This window comes from Hyposmocoma kahamanoa, unplaced genomic scaffold (genome assembly GCF_003589595.1).
Source record: "Hyposmocoma kahamanoa isolate Upper Pololo Valley unplaced genomic scaffold, ASM358959v1 93, whole genome shotgun sequence".
Taxonomy (NCBI): Eukaryota; Metazoa; Arthropoda; class Insecta; order Lepidoptera; family Cosmopterigidae; genus Hyposmocoma; species Hyposmocoma kahamanoa.
This window is the reverse complement of record NW_020654810.1, coordinates 16,382,636-16,407,524: the sequence shown is the minus strand read 5'-3', so window position 1 is coordinate 16,407,524 and position 24,889 is coordinate 16,382,636. Positions and strand designations below refer to the sequence as shown.

The window sequence follows — 24,889 nt, the reverse complement described above, 5'->3', positions numbered from 1 at the left end:
CTAGAAATATTTGATTTGTGTGAACGAAACGGTTTATTACTTTTTGGTTTGATGTTAAAGAAGGTTAAACAACGTTTCGTTCATTAGTAATGTTATTACTGAACAATGATACAATATAATACAAAATGCGTGTTGTATGAGTAATAATAAATACAAAAAGTAACAGACGAAAAACAGGTGGCGGGATTTGCAGAATAAAGTACAGGAGAAAAATTTAAAAATAATAATAAACTGAGAGTGTAACAACAGCGAATTCGTATTTAGTAAGTGTTATTATACCTGAACCTACAAGGATAATAAATGGGTACAAAAAATTAAAAAGACTTCTGGGAAAGGTTAAGTTTTAGTAATTATATAAATTTTAAAAATGTTCACATATCAATTTTTCATTATTATTATTTTATTTGTATTACAAAAGTTTGAAAAACAAATATCAATATGTTTGTAAAACAAATATCAATATGCTTGTAAAACAAATATCAATAAAAACATGATGTTTGTTTAATGGGCACAAAAGAAACAAAGGGTGTTTAATGTAGTTTCAGATAGATATGACTTGATTTTGTTACTGTCGTTCTTCAATCGTCACGGTTTACGCTAATGTTCACTCTAAAATGTTGCCGTTTCCATGTAAGCAGATTAATATCGACTGTTGGTTTAGTAGATTTATAATAACATTTCACTGAGCGACATAAGTCTCAAATCTCAATGTTTCCGGTATTGAAAACATTAGTCTCGAGTGTTAAAAATGCAAAAAAAATGTCAAGAATCGCGACTCTAGTACCTACAGTATTCAAATTTATGCGACAATGTAAGATTATCTATGTATGTGCATGGTGTATTTAAATAAATAAAGAAGTTATTTTTATTAAAAAGAAGTATATACGCATTTCATTTTCAACATCAAATATAACTCGCGACTGCCTTCTAAAAAAAGACAATAAAAAAATCAAAAAGAAAAAATACAACACATAAAATCAAAATCCCTACAGTTATTAAAACCTATAGTAATAAATAAAGCAAAAATAGTAAATGACATGTGTCTAATATACATAGTAGTCAGGTTGTAAAGTTCCCAGTATCAGTGTCGGTAAATTGATATACTTTGTAGAACATTTATGTAGATTAATATGTAGGAAGAGAAACTATTTTTTTCGGACCTTAATTACAAACAAACTTATGTTTCTACCCAGGATGCTGCGAGAGGCCATTGAAATTAAGAAACGTACTAATTTCAACAGGGGAGATGGTTTGTTTTTCCGTACCACCTTGACACCTTTGACATCATGTATTTCCTCTGATGAAAAATCCCAGGCAGACATAAGACTGCAGTACTAAGTAATATGTTTTAATTTATTCTAATTACCATTTATAAATTATACAATAAAATGTTATTAATAAATAATATATATTGATAAAATAAAATAATATGTAAAACATTATAGAGCGTAAATTGGAAACTTCTTTGAAAAAATTTAAAAATAGGGTATTTAATTAAAAACTTTTGTAACTATCGTGTAATAGTTTCATTTCCTATGTGTAACAATCGCGAAAACTTAAGAACTCGATAGGTTAAAATGTACTAACTAAATAATGTTGACTTAGTTCGCCATACGAGGTTTTAGGTCAAAAAGTTAGTCACATTGGTCACGTATGGATTGAGAACTTCACACGTTTTCCAAAAGTTGTGGACCTTACACGCGTATTCGCTGGTAGAGAAACACACAGTGCTAAGCCCGTAGTTTGCTGGACGTCTATATTACTATGATGCCGCCGTTAGAGATTCGAATAGTCGACCTGTCAATTGAGACGCGATTACTCTTACATGGGGTACCACCGTCTTTACCATACACGCAGCAGTAGCAGAGAGCTCCTTGTGAAAAAGTTTGTCCAGAGTTGTATTGCCACCTTACCTATTTCTGCCGCCAAGCAGTAATGTTAGCATTACTGTGTTCTGGTTTAGAAGGGTAAGGGTGCTGGTGTAATTACAGGTACATGGGACTTGTCAACATATGTCTCAGGGTGACGGGTGCAGTGGCAGTGTTCCTCAGATCGTTGCGATTTAAAGCTTTGAGTGGCACTGCAACTGTTATGAACAGGCGTGTAGCTTACAATCAGGCGCATGACTTCTTCGCCCCGTCACTTGATATTATATAAAAAAACGCACATAATATTGTAATTGATATTATTATCAAGAAATTATAAGCGATGAGGATTATTTCTACATTGTACAAAATGCAACCTTTTAATGCTATATCTTATATGATCACAATTACAAAATAATAAATTAAATTAAACTAATTAAATTAAACAATTCAATATACCTTTATGATTCCCATTAAATAATGAACCTTTACGGTATATTGTTTAGACACGTTTATTGAAACAAAAGAAAATCGCATAAGGGAGAAGTGCACTTGTAAAAATACAGCCTTTTGGCTGTGGACACATTTGTTAAAACAACTGGCCCACTTGATATTTGAAAATGGTTCTAATACTTCAGAAAGTTTTGCGAGCACAACTAATGAAAGTTTTATCGTAATCGGATGAATAACTACGGACCGTCTACGGGACAAATAAACACTCGTATATGTGGATAGAACATGATATATTACAATAGCTTTGAACAAAAAAAAATCTAATTTTTGTTAAATAGGTCTTGATGGAATATGGACGTGTTGAATCATGAGACAAGTTGATTATTTTGTTACAAGCTGTGTTTGTGATCTTCTTTCGCAAAGTGAATGTTATAATTTTTACTTTTTATTTTGTTGTTGTGTACCTATTGCTGCTATAAAGGGTAATTACAGACATAAAACGTTACTATTCTTCTTCGTTAATGATATTCGAGATATGTAATTAAAAATGACGCTTTGGATATTTTTATTGTAGCTCATATCATATCTCATATGTCATATCTTTACATATTATCTACTCAGTTTATTATATCTGACATTCAGAAAAGTGGCTGTGTAATTGTTACAACAGTCACGTATAAGTTTTGATTTAATCACGCCATGTGAACACTAACTTTACAACTCTGAAGCAAAATTCGATGTAAGCAGATGATTATGGAGCGGTCCCTGGAGCGAATTCCACTTTTCTACTTTATCTCATGCATCACACCGAGCCGAGATGCATTTTAGCCACATCTTCCCCCGGGAAACTCGGTTGATTCGTATCGAAACGTGGCTCTTCTAAGATTTCTTGACTGTGTTGAAAATGAAAATACTCAGGTATTCCACAGGCGTTTTACTTTCGACGTAGATTCACTAGTTCAACAATAAAATATAAATATTCTTATATACATTTATTTATACGATAATAATATCGCACTGTTAATACGCACTGTTTGAGTATTAACTCAAAAACTGGACTTTCTCAGAATCGATGAGATACGAATTACTCACTTCCCGAAAAAAATCATGAAAATTTATGTATGTTATGGTTTATTATAGACACTTAAACAATTTCTCAAATATGTTTGAAAATAAAATGGAGAAAATAATTTAATATTTTTGAATAAGGATTATTTTGGCCAGAACTAGCTCACATATAGTGTGAGGGCATTTTGAATTAAGTGGATATCTTTTGATTATTTCTTATAATATTGTAACAATATATTTTTGACTTGTAGAGAATCAAATTTTACGTTCAGTAATGATATAATATTAAATTTCACATATTTTGAGTTACAACACTATAGTAATAACAGTGCGATATACGTTTTCAAACTTTAGCAGTGCAGATTTCGTATCAGTAGAACTCCTTGTGAAAGAGTTAGGGAAGTACTGCCACCTTGCCTATTTCTGCCGCCTAGCAATAATGTGAACATTTCAATTTGAAGGGTAAGGCTGCTGGTGAAATTACAGGCACATGGAACTTATCTACTTATGCCTCTAGCTATCAGACGTAGTGGCAGTTGAAATTTAAAGCTCTTGAGTGGCATTAGAACAGTTATAGATAGACGTGTCGCATACCATCGCATATCACCACGACTAATTCGTCCCTTCACTTAGCATCATACAAAACCTTACAAATGTGAATAAATGCGATAAATCCAAATCGAAACATTGAAATATTAGGAACTCAAATATCTTTCAAATAGATTCGATAACAATTTCACGTTTAAATACAATATCTACTTTGAACAGAATCTCCACAATGTCATTACACCTGTGCGATGGTTAACAAACTGGTTTTCTAACATTTGCCATGTCAGTAACTATACACTCAGATTTTCAATGAGCACGCTTGCCAAAGCGGTTGATAGTAACTATTAGATCAAATTGTTTAAATCAGGTGGTATTCGTGAGAACAAAGTAACAATTATTATTTAAAAAATAATTATAAATTAAAAATACATTTTGTTTTTATCTTTTAGTGTTTGTATCTTTTTTCTGGTGGTGCAAATACTATGATGCTAAAATGAAATAGAATTTTTTTAAATAGTCGTTTTAAATAGTAGTAGTAATTCAAGTCAGTTTCGTAACTTTAGTTCTACAGACGTTGCCATCAAAACGAACAAGGTGTCAGAACAATTTTCCACTTCAAATACATCTCTAACATTCTGTTAAAACTTACCTACACAGCTTCCAGTTAACATTGTTTTAAAGTGAATTAATTGTAATACACGTAATATTAACAGGGGCTGTTGGTTCCCCGCAAGATGCATCTAAGCCGGTGTATTCCCGCCTCTCCCGAGGGAGGCTGCCACGTGCTACCACTTAGCACTCGGCGAACGTACACTTACAAACTTATAAAACTCCCTACTCAACTCCTATTGTCTCACCTTAAAGGTCAGATTCCTTTGTCTCAACTTACACACTTAAAATTGCAAACTTTACACAGTCTGAGTGCTCTACTTCAAAAGCTTCGCTAGTATTAGGATTGCTCGAGAATGTACGAAAATAGCTAGATTGAAGTGTTTTGTGGATTGAATTGCAATAAAAGGAACGTAGACCATTTTCTTAGGAATCATGAAAACTATATGAGGTTTTCTACCGGATAAAACGTAGAAAAGAGTTCTGGAGGCGTATATACTACGTTTTACGTAAGACGAAGTTCACCTACAATACGGGCTATGCTATGATGGCCGTTTTGACAGATTACAATAGCGAGGTCTCAATTCATTATCGAATAATCTCAGTACAAAGTACTAAAAAAACCGATCTTAAAAGTACGTGGAATTACGCCTATTTGCTAAGTTTTATTGAAATATCCCCTAGTTCGCCACTATACAGGACTTGACATTGGAGATAATAAAAATCGGTTCTCACTACTCAAAGTATATTGAGAGAAAAACGCCTTGAATTGGAGAAATAGCAAAATCAACCATTAAAGTAATTGCTCCTAAATTAATGATTTTCTTCAAAATGAAATGAAAATCGGTTCACAAATACCGGAGTTATCGCGAATTGAGAGTCGAAGTCGAGCGAAGAGTCGAATTGAGAACCTCCTTGTTTTTTGAAGTCGGTTAAAAATTTTTATAATCAAATGCCAGTAGCATCTATAAGTTTCTAGATTTATCACTAGTATTGCAAGGGGTAGCTGGTTAAAACAAGTTTTAAAAAAACGATAATAAAATTGTTTATTAATATATCGTCAATTCGAAAGTGCTTTTTTTGCATTGTGCTATGACGCGAGTTAGAAGTTGTGCTGGACAGCGATCCTATCAGTGACGATCGTATTAGATTTCATTATTTAAAATTTCGAATTTTGATAACCAAATGCCGAGTTGTGTGGTAAAATTATACATCCATAAATTTTACTGCACGTCACTATTCACAGCAATTAGCACCTTCAACGTAGTTATCAATTAATACGAAAGTCGATGAGCGGACAAACGTCATCATAGCGTGTCGTATTTTAACTTAACAATATATTGTGAAGAAAAGATTTACTATGTTCATAAGTATTCGATAAAATCATTTTCAAAATTTGCGTATATGAATAATTATTAAATACGCACACTTTTGCTTCCTTTGTGTATTTCTTGCTTTACATTTTCATTCTCGTTGTTTTTTGTAATATGTCATGGCCCGCTATAAAAAAAAATCCATAGTCCATAAAAAAAACTATAAACAAGTCGATTTCCTACACAAAATATCGGCACGTCGAAGACATAATATACCAAAACTAACCCGCAGATATTCGCTCTTCACCCAGACTCAATGAAACTCGACGAAAACGATTGCCATTTATGATTCACGCAATAGGCGTCTTTACACATCACGAACGACATCGAATGAAATATAGATAACACTACTCTTATGCAAAGTTGGAGGTGAAATTTTCACGGTAGCTAGACACTCGAAGAAATGTGTCCCACCGGCGTGAAAGGCGACGCGTGCGATCAAATGGAAGCCATCCCGCCGAGATTGGTTCCGCTAGTTTTTTTTGTTTAATATTTATGAACTTCGCCTCTCACATGTCGCGTTTTACCTTTGTATAATGGCATTTGCGTCAAGCTTGGCTGCCACTTTGAATGCCAAACGAACGCGAACACACATTTGGTAACGCTTCCTTTATTATTACTTCTCGGCATACGCGTACGTCGGCGTAAGCATTTGAAGCAGAATACGCGTGAAATTAAAAGCAGAAAAATGTTGAAAAGGTATTAATAACGCACTTGGATTTAAAAATTTAATTCTGAAAAAAAAAGACAATAGAAATTCTATGTGGGGACATCGTTAATTATTTTTTTTCAACGGCAAAAGTCGTAAATAACAGTAAAGGGTGCTATTAAACGCATTATTCGCGCATATTTAATGTACTGAAAAGGCTAAAAGGTTTTTATTTTGTTCACAGATTCAACAGCTTTACATAAAAAATCGCCCTTTGAATTAAGTCCCCATTCAACATATGATTTATAGTTATTAAATAAATTTGTCATAGCTACAAATGAAATCGAAATTCAACAAAGCTGCTGTGTTGTACATTTTTGTGAAATAATAACAATACACTAAGTCGACACAAAGTCTTGCAAAATATGCCGCGACAAGATATGGTGATATTTAAAGTAGCTCTAACAATAAAAATTAATACCTCCGAAAAGGCCATATTCACAAAATTTTATTAGAGTGGTGATAAAACTCGGGGAAAGCTAAAACTGCTTACGCACCCTAAAAAAGGGGACGAAATTTGCGTAGTGAACCCTGAAAAAGAAAGTGTATTGTAAGAATTAATAAATCTAGTGCCCAGAAAATTTGTCGTCTTGCGAGGCCGTTCGCGGGCGGTCCTCGTCGCAGCAAAAAATAGATAATAAAATGTATTGAAATGGCTGTGGGCCGGCTTATCCGGTTGAAAGTCAATGAATATTTGATTTCAATTTTTTTCCCGACGTCGCCGTGAAGTATTCACGCCATACCTAATTTGATTTTCGCCATTCCGCCCGTTCGCCAGGGCAGTTTGCATTCATATTCAGTTTGAATACGCGTTTGGGTTGCCTCTTGCCTGAGTTTGATACAAATAAACAGCGGATATTTTTACATTTCTTGCGAGGATAACCCGACCCAACTGATTACGCTCCGGGGATAATAACCCTGTAGAGGTATTAGGGTCTAAGAAATATCTGATATTAAATTATTACAACCGAATCAATTTCAAATATTTGGTAGGTACTTTTCCGTTATGAAATGATATTCTCGACATTTTTCTTAGACAATTTAAGATGTCTAATGCAGTGACGACAGTACTTCGAACTTTTGTGCTATCAATTAAGGTATAAACTATAAGACATTTTTATTTTTAATTTAAATACGGAGTGAGAGATTCTTAAATGTCATATAAATGACACGTGTCAAAGGGCACATGCTGGGCGCGCAGGAAAATTTGCGTAAATCATTTTCTGTCTTACGCTAATAAGAAAGGGCCGTTTTTCGCTCGGCTGCGAATGAAACGGGATTCGTTTTTGCGAACTTGCATAAATGACGGCGCAACGATATTTCACCCAGGCTGAATATTTGGGTCAACCTGTTTTTGTGTAATGGGGATTACAAAAGCAAATTTAACATTGTATTTGCTGTAGTAACTGCTGCAAGGGTCCTCCATTGGCGATAAAAGATGGCGGCCCTTTATACGAATTTCATAGATTTTAATTAAAATCTAACGCGGTACGGGAATAATGAGGGTAGGTAATTTCATTACAAAATACTAAGCTAAAATACATACAGAATACCTGGTCAATCTCATGATACCACGATAATATTGGGAAAAAAGACATATTATATAAGACGTAGTTATATACGAAAATTAGAGAGCAGTGAACATTGAAATTCATTCCTCCATACCCTTTTTACCCTTTCTTAGAAAATATGTGGGGTATCTACCACCCAAGAAATCTCTACGAGGAAACCATATATATTTTATCCTGGCATCGATTTGTTATTTATTAGCAGCGAATAGTCGTAACACGAGGGAGGGGACACAATACCGAAAACGGTGAGCCTATTTAGTGACGATGCCACCTCAAACCTCCGTTTCGCTTCGCTTCGTCTGAGCCGAAAATATACCCACCATAGTTTGACCTGCCCTGCTTGTCATGGTCTTTATTGAACATGGTAACAGACGTTTCGGTATCAGAATATAACAGGTCTTCGAGTACTGGCTAAGCTCCATCGAGGATCATATATATTTCCGCTGCTAGTTTGCCATAGCAATGACTTCGTGGCGAAGACGGCCAGTGAAATGAGCCGAGACGCGCACAAAAATGATGTTTGCCAATGATAGATACGCAAGCCTTTGAATGTTCGTTGTTTTGTAAGGAAAACAAGGTGACACGCCACCACTCGTGCGTGCCTTCCGCGGCTGAGTTACGGGCCACTAATATATGTCATTGCTCTTGGAATTTATTTCGCCTTTTTTCCTATATACAGGTTATTGATGAGCTTTTCGGATGAAAAGTTGGTGGTGCGGATTAAATTGTTTCGGATTTGTTTCTTTTTGTTAGGAAGATAATGTTTACCATAAAAAAAAACTTTCCAAACCCACGGAGTTGCGATGAAAACACTTCAGATCAACTTAATCAGGATCAGTCAGTTAGTTCAATCGACTCTTGTTTTATGTTAGAGAGGGTCTATCCAATATTTTACAAGATGAAATTTAAAACAAGTATCGTATTCTACAAACATTTTTTTTGTACAAGTTTATGACACTAGCCTTTGAATGATAACTTAATTTTGCTCATGACTTGTATTTCGTAGACGGCAAAGTTCTACTTCTTTTATGTACTCGTGGAGGAAAGGTTACGTGTTTGTAATGGTCAATTAATTATTATATGTAAGTGAGCTTACTACGATCCATCACGCAATCGTATACATTTTAAGCAGTAATTATTTAAATTATGGTTCGACTCTATAAGTAGAGCATAAAAAATTGTATGTAATTGTTTATCAAAATCGTTACTTTGGATAAGTTGGACGTACATGCTTATTATAGTGACTTACCTCTGTGCCTATTGGTTTGTTTGTCGAACATTAACATGGCGTCTTCGATCTGCAACAAAAAAGACATAAAATAAACTTCAAATCCTGAAAAGATCGTGAGGAAAAATAGCGAAAAACAAGGGCGTTGTGCGCAATTTGCGCCCCGCCCAGGCAATAAAACACTCCGGCGCTGTAATAACGAATAAGCACCGGTACAGAGTAAACCACACGCTGCAAATAAACTTTGATAAGCGAGGGCGAGCAGATAATAACGTATTCATAGAGAAATAAATGGAAAGTCGGCGGTTAGGACGCGAACAATACACGCGAGAGGAGATGCGCTGTCACCGCGCCGCCGGTTCGACCGTGCGCACCTAAATTTGGCCACAAAGGAGCATTTTAAAAATTCCCCATTGGCTTACAAAACAGTGATAAATCTCAAATGGAACGAAATTGCATCATTAATATTCATGTTTACGCGGAGCATGACGGCTGTACGTTACATAGGACTTAATTATGAATTCCTATGCTTATTAACTTTTCAGATGTGTATCAGATATGTTGTGGATCAAGTGAGTACCGGCGAAGGGTAGTAACGGTGCGTAAGTTACTTTGAAAAATGTGCGTGGGTACAAAAACGGGCAAGTCAGTTTGACAGGCGGCGCGGCGGGGGCCCGAGGGTTTTGTCTCGGCTCACGTCTCGCGTCGCAGGCGTTGGCCGCTCCCCTGGGCGACATTACGCAGGAAGGTCGACGCGGCGCACTCCCGATGATCGATGTCGAATACCCGTAACAGGTGACCTTTCACTGAATTATTCCTACCTGTAGAAACGTTTGTTTAGTGGTGATTTGTTTGAGAGGGAATTGTTTTTGCTTGGGCACGCATGAACTGAACAACCCTGTTCGTGTTAAATAAAAAATACTTTTAATTTCGTGCGGCTATAACTGCTTTTTAAGTGACTTTCGTATTAGTTTGGTTAATGAGAATTGAATGTTATAAATTGCCCTTTGGCTTAAATTTCATGAAAATTTATGAGAATTTAATAAATTTCTGTTAACTTTTTCAAAAGCATTACTTATTTGTGTAATACATATAAATTAATATATTACACAAATAAGTAATGAATTTTGTGTAATACATATAAATACTACGAATGGAAGCCGACAAGAAACAAGCTGGTATAGCTGTAACGCTAGTCTAACAAGCTAGCTGAAACTTTGCATACCCTAGCTGCAGAGATAACAAGCCAGACGCAACTCTTTGCATGGAAATCCGTCTGGCTAACGGTCATCCCTATAGCTTAAGCGATACAAATCTAACAATACGAGTTTCACCAACATTTTCTACTTAACGTATTTCCAGAAACAAGAATCAGTGACGTACCAGCTTGATAGGAACTCAAGGAAAGTATCAATGCGGAAATAATCTTAAGCGTGTTCGTTAATTACATCACTCAGGATTCGGCAAAAAATACAAATTATGCCGATTTTTTGTGACGCATTGGTTGTGACCTAATGCGGTATTGTTACGGACAATTTGTGGGGTTACGTCGCGTCATTACCTTCATTCGTGTTTGTGATTGGATAGGCCAGACAAGGACAGCCGGTGCGAGGTCATTCCCTGGGGTCTGTCTCTAGGGCGACGTTACGACGAAACCGAAGTTACGCCCAATGATCAACGTCCAACCTCCAAGGTGTCGTTTTGATTTATTATTGATTTAGGTTTTACTGATTTGGGGATTATGGGTTAAAACTCAATCATCCCGCCTGGGATTTAAACGGGATTTTTACTCAAAGCGCCGGGTTTTAACCTATTTTTGTCCAAAATCGCGGGCGGAACCATTACATGCGTAAAATAATACGGAAGTTGGTGTACTTCCATACTTATTAGGAATTTTGATATAAAATATCTTTTTTAGACGACAAAGAGGCAACTCTACACCCACCACACAAAAAAAAGAAATCTTGTGGACTCTCACTTTAGTAAGTGAGAGTCCACAAGGAATGCATTACGATTCGATTTTTTATGAAAATCAATTGAAGTGTATACGATCTAACAATTTTTTGTATCGATTCATTTCAACGCGGTTTTAGAGAGAATCGATTCAATAGGAAGGCAAAATATGTGAGCAAGCAATAAATATTTTGTACTAATATAATTCTCATCATTAATATCATTACATTTGAACTTAACTTGATTTATGAATATTTAGTTGCAAATAGTTTTTGCCCTCAATTTCCGGCATTAATGAGTTTTAAACCGGCTTTAATAAAGCGCCGAGTTCAAACCCGGGCACTTGCCCGTCTCTGTGAATAACCATTTATGACATATTATATAAAAATGCTGTACAGCAATATTTCAGTATATGAAAAGCATTCGCAATGTCCTTGATTGAAATTCATGTGCTTATTGTAGAACCATACAACAAGTACATGAAACCAAATGATGCACGTGATATCTGCCTGCGAGTGTGTCCAAGGGCACAAAACAAGCTTGCATTTTCAGAGCAAATGTCATGACTCTATGTCTTACGTAAGTATTTCATGTATTGTCAGTTTTATGTATGTTACATACAGAACATTGAAAATCTATAACCGCCCATTCCTATGAAATTGTCGTAAATCTTACAGCTTTAGAAATCGACATGCGATGTATTCTGAGAAATAGGGGTAAAGCCTACGTTTACATTTTTATGAGACTTGTTTGTTGCTAGAGCAGGAGGGGCGTGTTAACGTACATACCTATGTATATTAATGTTATAGCAAAAAATATAATGCAGATGTAGGGTATTATGTCTGTATGTACATAGGTAGTTCCATATGTAGAGTTTCCGCACCCAATTCTTTGGCAAATGTTTCTATTACTTGTTTCATATTGAATCATGCATATTTTTATAAACGATTGAAGTTCTTACTGTTTTGCTCGCTGTAACTGTGAAAACGATTTCGAAGGAAAATCAAAGATTAATGTAACAATACTTACGACCTTAGTTTAGTCTAAAGAAGTTAATTTAACCAACCCGCGCATCCGCGCATTCAGATTTGGTAACAATGAGAGCGCGACTTCACAGCCGCTTTGGCTACATGTTATCTTAAGTGCTGTAACAATTTGAAATGCAATCAGAACATTTTCTTTGTGAATTTCTTTATAGTTAGGAACAGTGCTGTTCTTAGATAATTGCAATATCGTTAGTACTACCGAATGACGCCATGCATGTAATACAATATTGGGCCCAGTAGAGATCCTTGTGAGAGTTCCATGTGAAACATGGACTATTATGAAGGCAAAAAGCCTTAGACTTTTGTGAGAGCTTGTCTTAGTACATATATTTGAGTTATTGAATTTATGTTTCAGAGGACTTCGAAAATTAACAAGTGTTTACCAAAATGTCTTTTTTACTTCAACTGTATATAAAGATTTAAACTTCTAATGTGTGAGAGAGCGAGTTTTGTTTAAAATAAGTTCATATGAAAACGGCACAAATTTCGACAAAAATTACCTTTATAATTAAATCTCATAAGCTTAGATAAAACCAGTGTAAAAGAAAAAAGCAGCATTATTCCCCGTTTGCATTTGAAAATTTTCAGTTGCATCTTGGTTCATATTTAACGTTGTAACAAGCTGAGCTCTAATAAGAACGTTTATGAGCGCATCGAGGCGTGACCACTCTAATTCTCCTTTTAATATTCGGCCAATGTGTGGCGTTCTGTCCCGCATCCCAAGGATCCCGGGAACATGGGAACTTTACTAATGCCCGCGCTAGCTCGTATATTTCTCACACCGGCTACCATAGCATGGGCGACAATATAGACGCTTGGAATTTTTATAAATTTAAGCTTCCAGCATTCCGGAATATTACAAGGTTTCAGTTGATTGTTCAAAAATTCTTACATTAAAGATTATCTTTTAATACAAGAGTAATTAATAAAAATGTTTCGTCTCCTTAGAATCGAGGTACTTGAGGAGTATATGACAATGTTTTCTTATTAAATTCATAAAATCACCGAAACAATATGAGCAGTACGCGGAAAATATTGAATTACATTCTCTTTCTATTTTGTTAACTGAAAATTCTATAATTACACAGCATAATAATGCAAAATACATAAGTAGAGATTTTCAGTGCTTTAAAATGTTCTTCCGAATGTTGTGTTAATTTTGCATTGTGAAATTGTTTTAATAATGTATTACGCATGGGTACTTCGAGATTGTACACAGTGGTAGGTATTGTTTGTAAAATATACATGTATAAACAGGTTATTCAAGTGGACGGTTGAATTAAAGTAGGGTCTTCCTTTGGTGGTCGTAAATAGGATAGTAAACAAAGGACAAAGACGTGAAAGCACATACCTTTGGTTGTTTCACAATTTGTTTGCCTTAATTTTTTGTTGTGTGTATAACATTTATAACGAACATTACATTATATTTCCAGACATTGTAACATAAGCCTTAAAAAGAAGGAAAAAAAAACTTTTGCAATAGTAAAACGTAATACACACAACGCCGTGGTAGCCTAATGTATGTAGTATAACCTTCTACCTCCCTAGCAGAGGCCGTGGGTTCGAATCCGGGGCTTTAATTTTCAGAATTTATGTGCGAAATTTAATTTGAAATTGACCATGATGTTTTCGGTATAGAAAAACATTGTGATGAAACCGACAAGTCGAAGAAGGTTCACACCCCTCGGAGAATGTGTGAAGTCCCCAACAATTGAGAGGAAGAGAGAATCCGTGCCTAGCAGTGGGACGCATAAATGGGTTGATGTTGAATACACACAACATATCAGAAGAAAAGGAATTGAATGGTAAAAAAAATTAATTGTAATCTGACAAACTTTATAATTGGCTATGTAAGTAGATTATTCAGAATTGTAAACCAAATTTAAAATTTGTAAAGCTTGCAAATAAATAAATAAAATAAAAAAAATACAAACATATCATAATACTTCATACATTTTAGTATCCGTATTTTGTACAATATGGAGTATTATCCTGGGACAAACACTAAACAAGCGTCTCCCACTAAAACGTACTAGGCGTCAATAAAGTAACAACTGTTACGAAGGGCACAATTTTCTCTAATGCTGCTCTAAGCTCACTGCCCTAATATTAAGTGTTTTATTCAAGGGGGAGACACCCGTCGCGTCCCCTGAGGTACCTGTCGCATTAATTTCCTACGTGTACGTACTGGAGACGCGCCTTTAATTTTTCTCATTCTCGGACTTCGTTAGCCAGATTTAGTACGTTTATACAAATTTAAGACATCGAATTGTTAACCCCGATGAAGCATTTTTTTGTCGGATCAACAAATTAGCAACGTGGTGATATATTTTTTTACAGCCCCATACTAGGGAAACCCTGTGTCGCGGATGCCATGTACACACATAGACAATCACAAATTACACGCAAACTCACGAGAGAAATAAATGTAGGCCATACAAATATTTCTCGGAAATCGAACCCGGTACCTCATAGTAATCGTTCGGCCTAGGAGACAGTCATTTTCGCCTTAAAAGGGTTCTTTAACTGTGGTTTTGGTTAGTTTTGCTTTTTTATTAAGTTGGTATAATTTGATGTTTTATTAAAATTTTTGACATAAATATGTATAGTCAAGAAAGAGCACATCAAGCTTGACACTTTGTACTTTAGACCATTCTTATCGTAAGCGGCATAGAGTTGGATTTGGATTTACATCTTAAGTGTCAAGTTTGACGTGCTCTTCTTTCTTGATCCTGTACATATAAATTAATAATCTAAACACATCAAAAGGCATGATCATATATTTGTGCTTTTGACACTAAATATATAGTCTTTTTTATAATTCGCCTTTTATTTTATAATATTTTGTCATATTTTTAATTTAAATTTTTGAGTTGTATTTTTTTTGTCTTTTGTTTCTGTTTATTGATTCACGATGTTTTATTACCATGATTTTCAATTGTTTTTGTAAAATTATGCCACTAGTTTGTTATAATTATTAATATAAAGATCGAACACAAAGAAAAATTCCGTCGACCTTTCTGGATTAAAATCAGCGACCTCCCTATACAGTGGCTTTTATTATTCTTACTAGTTATTAGTTTCCGTACTTTTCTTCTGTGGTGTTTGATGACTGTTCTTTTTTCTTCGTCTTGATGAGCACGATGAACTAAAATTAGTCGCAGATATTTCGAAGCATTCAAAGTGATTCATAATTGCAATAGGGTAGCCGTAACCTAGAGTTTATGGCGTATTTTATAGACGAGGAGGAAAAAGCTGAAAATACTGAATAAAATTTATTTTCCAGTGTAGTGCCCCGTAACCTCAATTCACTAGTTTCACCGGAAAACTAATTTTTCATTTCTCTCTAAAAATGTTATTCTTCTTTGTCTTCTAGCTTTTTATCGTCGGGGGCCAGGTCTGGGCTATTAAGTTTGTCAAAGCAACAAATAGTCTCGCATAGAAGCTTTGGTAACACCCTGTGTGAACCAGAGTCTTGTTGTGGAGAAGCTACACACCTACGGTCAATTTTGCACGCATTTTCTCTTTAGTTTCTTGCTTCAAATTAAGCAAAATGTTTGCGTAAGATGCGACGGTAACGCTACCTTTTTCTGTGTACTTATTCAGTAAATTTTCTTTGAGTTCCAAAGTTTAGCCACGAGTTCATTTGTTATGCCACTGCATGGACTCCTGCTTGCCCTCAAGATCCATAGTACTGAATCCACGATTCATCTCCGGTATAAATACGGTCGCAAATACTAGGCACATTTTAACCTCAGAGGTCAAAAAACTTTCTACTACACTTGAGTCGGGCTTAATTCTCAGGCTCGATGAGCATTTGCGGCACCTATCTTACATTGCCCTTGACAGGTTAAGTTGGTCAAGAAGGATAAATAGTATGAATGATGACCACGGATAGTTTAGTCATTTCTGTATTTTTTTTTACTAAAAATACTTTTTTAAATACCAGTTTCTTAAATATTGTCACTTTTTTTTTCAGTAGCGATCACTAACCGGCCCGCTAGTTAGAGTGTCGTCTTCAATCGTCGTCGATCGTCTTCTCTACTCCGTTTAAAGTTGATCATTTTTGAGTACTGGATAATGAGGGAGCAGAACCTTAAACAGCCACTGTCTCTATTATATTATAAAACTCAAAAAATCGGAGTTTTTCCACTAGACATACTATGCACCGTCTGCAATCTAATATAAAGCACCTAATGAGATACGCTCAGTGCATTCACAGGCACAATCCATCAACGCACGCACGCTATACCCGCGATCCGTGGACTGACATTTGTCAGTGGTAGTAATATCTGAACAATCGCCTATTTGCAGTGCATATATGACGACGGCCGTTATGTGACGACGTATGCGACGTACTTTGATTTGCAGACACTGCTCCACTACAGGGACACTCACAATATCGTATGAGCGAAATCGTAACACAAATTTGCATTATTATTTTTTGGAATATCAAATCATCAAAGATCATTAAAGGTGATGATTTGAAACTTATAAGGACAACATTTTAGACCGTATTGTCTATCAGCAGGACTAGTACAACAGGCCCCAACTTGTACGAGAGCGACATAAAGCGCGAGACATTGCTATTCTCGCATAAAAATTCCTCTCTATGTCGCTCTCGCGCGAGTCACGTCCTGTCATGCTAGCCCTACAGCTGTGCGTATTGCTAGTTGCTGCTATTCAATTTTTTTTTCGTATTTTTGTTTGAGTATTTATTTGAGTATTTTTTTCGGAGAATTGAGATTCTGGAAAAGGTAGAATAAAAAAAGTACATATACTACCTGTAATACAATTCTAAGAGACAATTATTAAATTTTTATATTTATAAAGTTTTACAATGTTTAATTATGGATGGCAACTGCACTGCTATGGACAGGCGTATCGCTTAATACCATGCACACGACTTGTTTGTCCCGTCACTTTGTATAATAAAAAATACAATGTTGACTGCATAGATCTTGGTGGCCCAACTTACACTATGGGCGCTTCATGGATAGGTCTCGGGTTCGATTTCCAGTAGGATCAATTGGATTATGAACCTTTCTAAATTGGTTCTGGTGTGGCTTTTCCGGATAGTGCCCCGTAGGAACACAATTATTGTTATAATATTATTTCTAATAGTGTAAATTATAAGTAAAAATCAAAATGGCGAACTTCCATATGCCTTTCAGTTTGAAGTTTGGAGGTTATATTTCACATAGTATATTCGGTGCATTATTATTATTTTTTTATAACAACAAGTGACGGGACGGATAAGTCGTGTGCCTGATGGAAGCTACACGCTTGTCCATAACAGTTGCAGTGCCACTCAGAGCTTTAAATCGCAAAGATCTGAGATGCACTGCCACTGCGCCCGTCACCCTGAGACATAAATTGACAAGTCCCATGTGCCTGTAATTTCACCGGCAATATTATATCAAAATAAACTACAGAAACCTTATACAGAGTTAATAGAAGCTGAATGGTACCGTGGGTTTCTGACGTAACGAAAGTTAAGAGGAAAATATTTTTTATAAGGTATGGTCAAAAGGCATGAGGTTATCCATAACAAAAGAAAACTGAGTTAAATATGATTTTATTTCCAGTCTCTGACAGGCCTTTAATATAATTTGAAAAATGTAACGAATTTATTTTATTCAAACTTGTAGTTATGACGATCGAAGACGCTAAAAATTTTTTTTAATAATAATTTCACCATGGTTCTTTCTAATTATTTGTTCTTTCTAGTTTTTTGTGCGTATTAAACATACGCACAAAAAACTAAGAAAAAAAACAAAATTACTAAACATGAATTTCCAATGGAATTCACAGCCAATTGCTAACGGTGCAAAGAGGACGAGGTTGATTTACGCCGCAGACGTGAAGCATTGATTTGTAAACACCGTTCCTCTGCAATTGTAAGTACAACGACGAATCTACAGGGAAATTTGAGATACCGAATAGAATTGACGCAGGAGTCACAGTTAAGAAAGAGTTATCGTAAAAGAAATGGCAACAGCCTAATTAGGAAACCCGTACATTAACATTTTAGAAGCAATTTGGCGGCCTGTGAGAAAGCAACAATTTAGAACCCCTGCCATAGTTTAAATTAAAACCACGTCATGTAATGACGACTTCCGTGGTTGAGTGACTCGCACACCGGTTCGGCGACTGGTGTCGCCATCTCTGATGTTCGTCAACGTATAAAAACTAACATTTCTATATTGTCTCGGATCCAGGTGTTTGTGGTACCGTCGTTGTTTCCGATTTCCATAATACAAGTGCTTTAGTTACTTACTTTGGGATCGATGCGACGTATGTGATGTTGTCTAATATTTATTTATTTACAATGTAATACTTGCATATTGACATGGTTTGTGAGCAATTGTTACTAAAATATGTTAAATGCTTTTAATATCTCAATTTCACAACGTTTCTCGTGTATTAGGTTATTGGTTTATTTTCAATATCATTCTAAACGTCGGCTTGCTTTGTTCAAAAGTTTACTTTATTTGGAGGTAATTACAACTGAAATCGTAATCAACATTAGTGTTTGATGATGTCACTCCATAACGAAAGCAAGACACAATACATATGTATAATAAATAACTTTAATACTCGTTATTGATTTCACCGTGGTATATAAACCAAAGTGAAAGCACCTTAAGCTACTATAATAGGGGTTATATTAAAATGCCAAACTTAGCATGGATACTGCTATAGTACCTGGATAGGAACATAACTAGGAGTTTACACGCATTTGGTCGTGTAAATATTTGTAAGGTCACTAACACTTTGACTTCAAGGAGACTCTTGCTTTAGTAAAGCCTACTTGAGGTTATTTTCCTTAACAAAGAAATATTCTGAGAAACGTCCTATTGACTTTTGTAACGTTAGGATGAATTATAGCTTGAAAAAAGAGTCGTAAATAGTTTTTAGGTAAGTTCTTTACATGGAATATTATTAAAGGCGACTAGGATTATAATTTCGTCAACAAACCACGCTTATTTTAAGACATGTGTTGAACGCTAATTTTTAGTAGAGCTTTTTGTGGAAGAGTTCGTCCAGGCAAGTACTGCCACATTACCAATTTCTGCCGCACTACTGCATTACTTTTGCACTCAAGCCCTGATGAAGACCATCGATTATGGTTGAAACTAGTCGGACTACTTCCGCCTAAAATACTACGCGAGTAAGTCCCGTTGCTTTTATCCGCGCTCGGCAATCCGAGTATCAGTTTTAAAGGGTAAGGAACTCGGATTATTGAGTATCAGTTTTAAAGGGTAAAGATATAAAAGCAACGGGACTTACTCGCGTAGTATTTTAGGCGGAAGTGTTTCGACTAGTTTCAACCATAATCGATGGTCTTCATCAGGGCTTGAGTGTAACAATCGTGACCGCGTCAGGTCTAGCATTGCGCGGTCCCCAGTGGGGAACTTGCACTCAAGCCCTGATGAAGACCATCGATTATGGTTGAAACTAGCCGGATCGCTTACGACTAAAATACTACGCGAGTAAGTCCCGTTACTTTTATACTATAATGTGTGATAACCGCATTAGTTTTCATAATAAAAAAGGGTAAGGGTGCTGGTGAAATAACAGGCACCTGAGACTTGTCAACTTACGTCTCAAGATGACGGGCACAGTGACAGTGCTCCTCAAATCTTTGCAAGTTAAAGCTATGAGCAGCGTTTGAACTGTCATGGCGCACGACTTACTCGTCCCGTCACTTGATATCATAAAAAAATGTTGCTGCAAATAAATATCAAAACTAAAAGAGTTTCTCCAATTCTCAGTTTTATCGCCATTGCTATTCATTGAAAATGTATTTATTTTTTCTAAATAAAATTCCTTCTCAGTTCGTCTTAGTCAATTTTTTTTTTCAATTATTTATAGGAAATGAAACTATTTCATCGCGTATATATACTTTTTTCTGAATATACTTTGATGTATGGTTTATTTGAAAAAACAAATGTACGCGATTTGAATACGGAAAAAAGTTTCATTTCCTATGAGTAACAATCGCTAAAAAATTTTTAGTGAATACAATATAAGCATATTTGAATATTAAGTTTATTGAATATCACGATGCTTTACTACCATAATATTTTATCGTTTTTGTGAAATTACTTCACTAGTTTGTTATAATTATTAATACAAAGTGTGTGAACACCAAGAAAAATTCCATCAATCCGGCTGAACTTGAATCAATGACTTCGCCGTACTGTGAAAATCTCACATGACTTGTTCGTCCCGTCACTAGATACTATAATAAAAAAGATAGTTCGTTTTTACTGATTTTTGTTGAGAAAAAATTATAAACTTCTGGCTCAAATGTATTATTAAAGTAATATGGTGTCTGAAAGTGGTATAATTGAACTAATTAAAATACTAACTACAAAGATTATAGCGCTTACTACATTTTACACCACATTTTTATCTTCGCCCAGAAACATTACATAGAAATCACACACTCTAAGTCGTCGACATAGATGTTTTTATTTAACTTTAATATGGCAATCAAATATTTAGAAAAATACCTTGATCCCTTGACACTTTGATGAAAGTGTATTCAACAATTCGTAGTATGTTAAGTACCTACAGCAAACTATGCAATAGTTCTAAAAGCTGGTGGCTATTTAGTTCAGGAACAATCGACTGTAATGGTCAGCTTACGTTCATCACAGTACCAATAGTGGTACAATGCCCGACTTCAGCCAGATAGGAAACTATCTTGCATTAATTAAGGTCAACTTTGCATTGTAATGTAAGCTCGGAATGGCGCATATCGTATTGAACTTAAATAACTTAGGTCTATTGCGGTTTCAATTAAAATCTATGAAAGGAACGGCACTCCACTACGATGAAAATCTCAAATAAACATAGAGAATAGAACCAAACACAAAAGTTACGAACACAGGCTTTAAAAAAAAAGTAACTAAGGAACTCGTACTTAAAAGCAGGGAAATGAGAAAGTGTAAATAATAAAGATATTTTCAGGTACGGAATTCAGAATGGAAGAATCTCGCACTTGTTTACAAATAATGGTAAAGTAAGTGAGCGGTAGTAAACTCAATAAAAAGGAATCAGTAAGAACACTCTTCGGAAAATGGCATAAAGAAAAAGTTTTAATTTGTTTAAAAATTTCCGCGGAGTTCCCTCAGTGGCTCTCAAGTTTCGTAGCTCGCCGGCATTAACTCGCCCGCAGCGGCCTAATGGGACAAGCCACCTGGTCTTAAAGGCGACATAACAATTAACTTGAAGAAGAAAATATTAGTTGAGCTAATAGAGCTACTCAGATACACTCCGGCCTCTGCCCTCCATAAATAACACCCTTCTGGGCTTCTACAATTTTGTCGTATTTTCGTAATGATTCCTTAGCGGGGCGAAACGGTAAGTACATCGAGGCCAGCAACGGTTTATTCTTCTGCTTTTGTAGGTGAATTGATTGGGAATTCTACGGAATAATCTTGGGATTGGATTAGTTATCTTTGAAAATATAGTACGACCAGAGCTCTTTTCTTTATTAATACGTCTACAAGAATATTGGATTGGACAATGGGTGTACAGATTTACATTTTCCGGTACTTGTAACAGTTGGTACTAGGACATACGATGCGTTATTATAGGTTTTAGTTAAACAGTTACTTTTAACTGAGGACCAAAATAAAAAATGTAAAAAAGCTAATAAAGCGTCGTTATAAAAAAACAGTCTACGCAAGAAATCGATCAAAATGACTTATTAAATAAATTTATAATTAAATAATGGAATACGAAGTTTATTTAACCTCTAATGGCTCGCAAAAATAAGTTAAATGTTCAATTTGTAATGGTAGCGTGGCTCTGCAAAGTGAATTTTCCGAGATAATTTGATGCTCCTCTACCGAAAACCAAAATATGAAAATTAGCAAATCTAAGTAACCATTCCAGCGTCTAAATCAAACATAAGAAAAGTTAAACATAAAACATCAAAGCGGCCTGAACGCAAATCTTATCAGCAATTACGAATTTCTCTAACCGTGAAAAATCTGTGAATAAAATATGAGAGAAGTTTAGGAAAATCCAAAAACGTTTTCCGTATTTGAATAATCACTTTAACAAACAAAACTCGGCCGAATCCGCTTCATTACTTATTAACCTGCGCTTGAGTACGAGACAAACAGAAAATGTCGACATATAGAACGGTTCGACGTAGCTACGAATTTTGTGTAGGCATGTCACTTACTAAATATTTATTTCGTTCGCGATTAACAAGTGAACATTTGTTTCATTGCTTCATTGTAAAAAAAATGAACACCACAAAGAAAGGTCTTGTTTAATTTTATATTGTTGAACCCCTTTTAATCTACAAACAAAAATTAATAATTGAAATTATTTCCAAACTTATGTAATAATAATTCCAGAAATTATTATTAAGCAATTTCTTGAGTGAATTAAACAGATTAAAATAGGTAGTAAGAAATTTGATTAAAATTCATAACATTAATAAGCAACATTAATAAAGTTGGTTTCAAATGAATTACGAGGGTCATGCCCGTTGATTGGGGATCTGTGAAACCTTTGAAACATTTCAAAAGACAGATCCATTGTAATCCATAGACTACAATAGATTTCTTACACATCAAAGAGAGAGACCTTTGTGTTACTCAAAGGAGTTCCACGATATAATAAGCGTTGGTTTTATTATTGATATAAGTCGATCTTTGGAAATAAAATATGGGCGGAAGATAATAATAATGACGACGAAATGTCTCGTGGTTGCTCGATGTAGGAGTTCGAGTTTCACTTCCAGCACTGACTTAGTGCAATTCTATTCAAGTTTAAATTACTAATTAAGTATCACATCATCAACATCGGCATCGAACTTAGACACCGAGTTCCGACTTCCGAAATCCAAACACTAACTAAGAGATCCAGGGCATAGGAGATCGGGTAACGAACAAACGGAGTTGGGCAGGACATATTGCGATGCGTAGTGAAGACCGATGGAGTAAAGTAATAACCGAATGGTGGCCAAGAAATGGTTTTCTATAATCATGGGATGTTTTGTGCCGTGATAGGTGGACAACACCGTCAAAGTTGCGGGCCGTAGATAGGTGAGACTAGAACAGAGTCGTGGTTAATGGCACAAATTGCGGGAAGCCTTATAAACAACGGTGAAGTCGGGCTATGGATGATATGGACGATCACATAACATCGTGAGAAACCCCACCTGAAAGTCATGGTATGATATTGTTGGAGATACATACAATACATTAATTTATTATATCAATTGAGCTTATGTATCATACAATGTTTTTTTTTCTATTTAATCATAATGCTCTTTAACCATAACATTGTCTGGAAGGTATTGATTTTTTTACACATTTCATACCTACTAAAAATGAAAACAAATGTATGTTCATTTTATGGCATTGTAACTAAAAAAATTAGATGCAGAAATATTAAATAATTAATATTAGAAACTCGCGTACCAAGAATGAGTGACTTGTTGGATTCGATTATAAATACAGGATATTATATCGCTGTCCCTCGTTTTTAATGATTATGATTAGGGTGTTTTGAACTTTGTGAACACTTCAGAAGTCGAGACCTGCTGAGTTGCTCGGTTAATTACCAACTTTTTACAAACTGCAACTCATAATAGACAGCTCGGTTGAAAAATGAATGATGTGTTCGCTCTTTAGTTCATGTTTTTCATTAAAACCGCCGGGAAATATAACAACCGTGAATAAATTTTCGCCAAAACACAATAGGTTTTTAGATTTTTAACAATCATGGTTATATTATATCATCCATCGTAATGGACGTGTTTTTAATTTCGTTTAACGTGTTGACAATAATGTATGTTCCAGATATATTATATTACCTGTATTCTCAGTCTTACATACAATTTTTTATGCCTATGTTTTAGGCCTAGATTTATGTACAGCCGGCGGTATATCAAGCTGCACATTGACGGATCTTGTTCCATTCCACTGAAGGCGATATTCGAACAAAAGTATATTGCTTGATGTGCTGTTTGTACATTGATTTGTATTTTTAATTGTAAAGCTTTAAAAAAAAATGTACGTCTGAATTTATTTAATAATCGTTGAAATTAATTTGTGTGCAAGTACATTGTTGTAATTGACAATACCCGGAACACTAGAGTTGTTCTAAATATAAAAAAATCTCTACCTACGTTTAGTAATACTTAACTATACCCTAAATCTAGACGGACGAAAGAGTAGTAGATTTAGGTAGTTTAATCATTGTAGATATCTACATAATGAGTCTAATGTCGTGGTAGGCTAATGGTTGGACCTATCGCCTCTCGAGCAGATGCCGCGAGTTCGAATCCGGGCGGAAGTTATTAATTTATGTGCGAGATTTTATTTGAATTTTATCATGAGCTTTTTACGGTGAAGGTTCACAACCCTCGGAAAACGTGTGAAGTCCATAATCCACACACACACACACACACACACACACACACACACA

At 35.3% G+C, this 24,889-nt stretch overlaps 1 protein-coding gene across 1 annotated transcript in view; it reads right to left on the bottom strand.

Moving 5' to 3' along the window:
* LOC113237074 (RNA-binding protein Musashi homolog Rbp6) overlaps positions 1–24,889 on the bottom strand; it is a 671,710-nt gene that overhangs the window by 146,705 nt on the left and 500,116 nt on the right. The window contains exon 7 of the mRNA XM_026473334.1: positions 9,447–9,495. Within this exon, the coding sequence (XP_026329119.1) occupies positions 9,447–9,495 (49 nt within the window). The remainder of the gene's footprint in view (positions 1–9,446; positions 9,496–24,889) is intronic.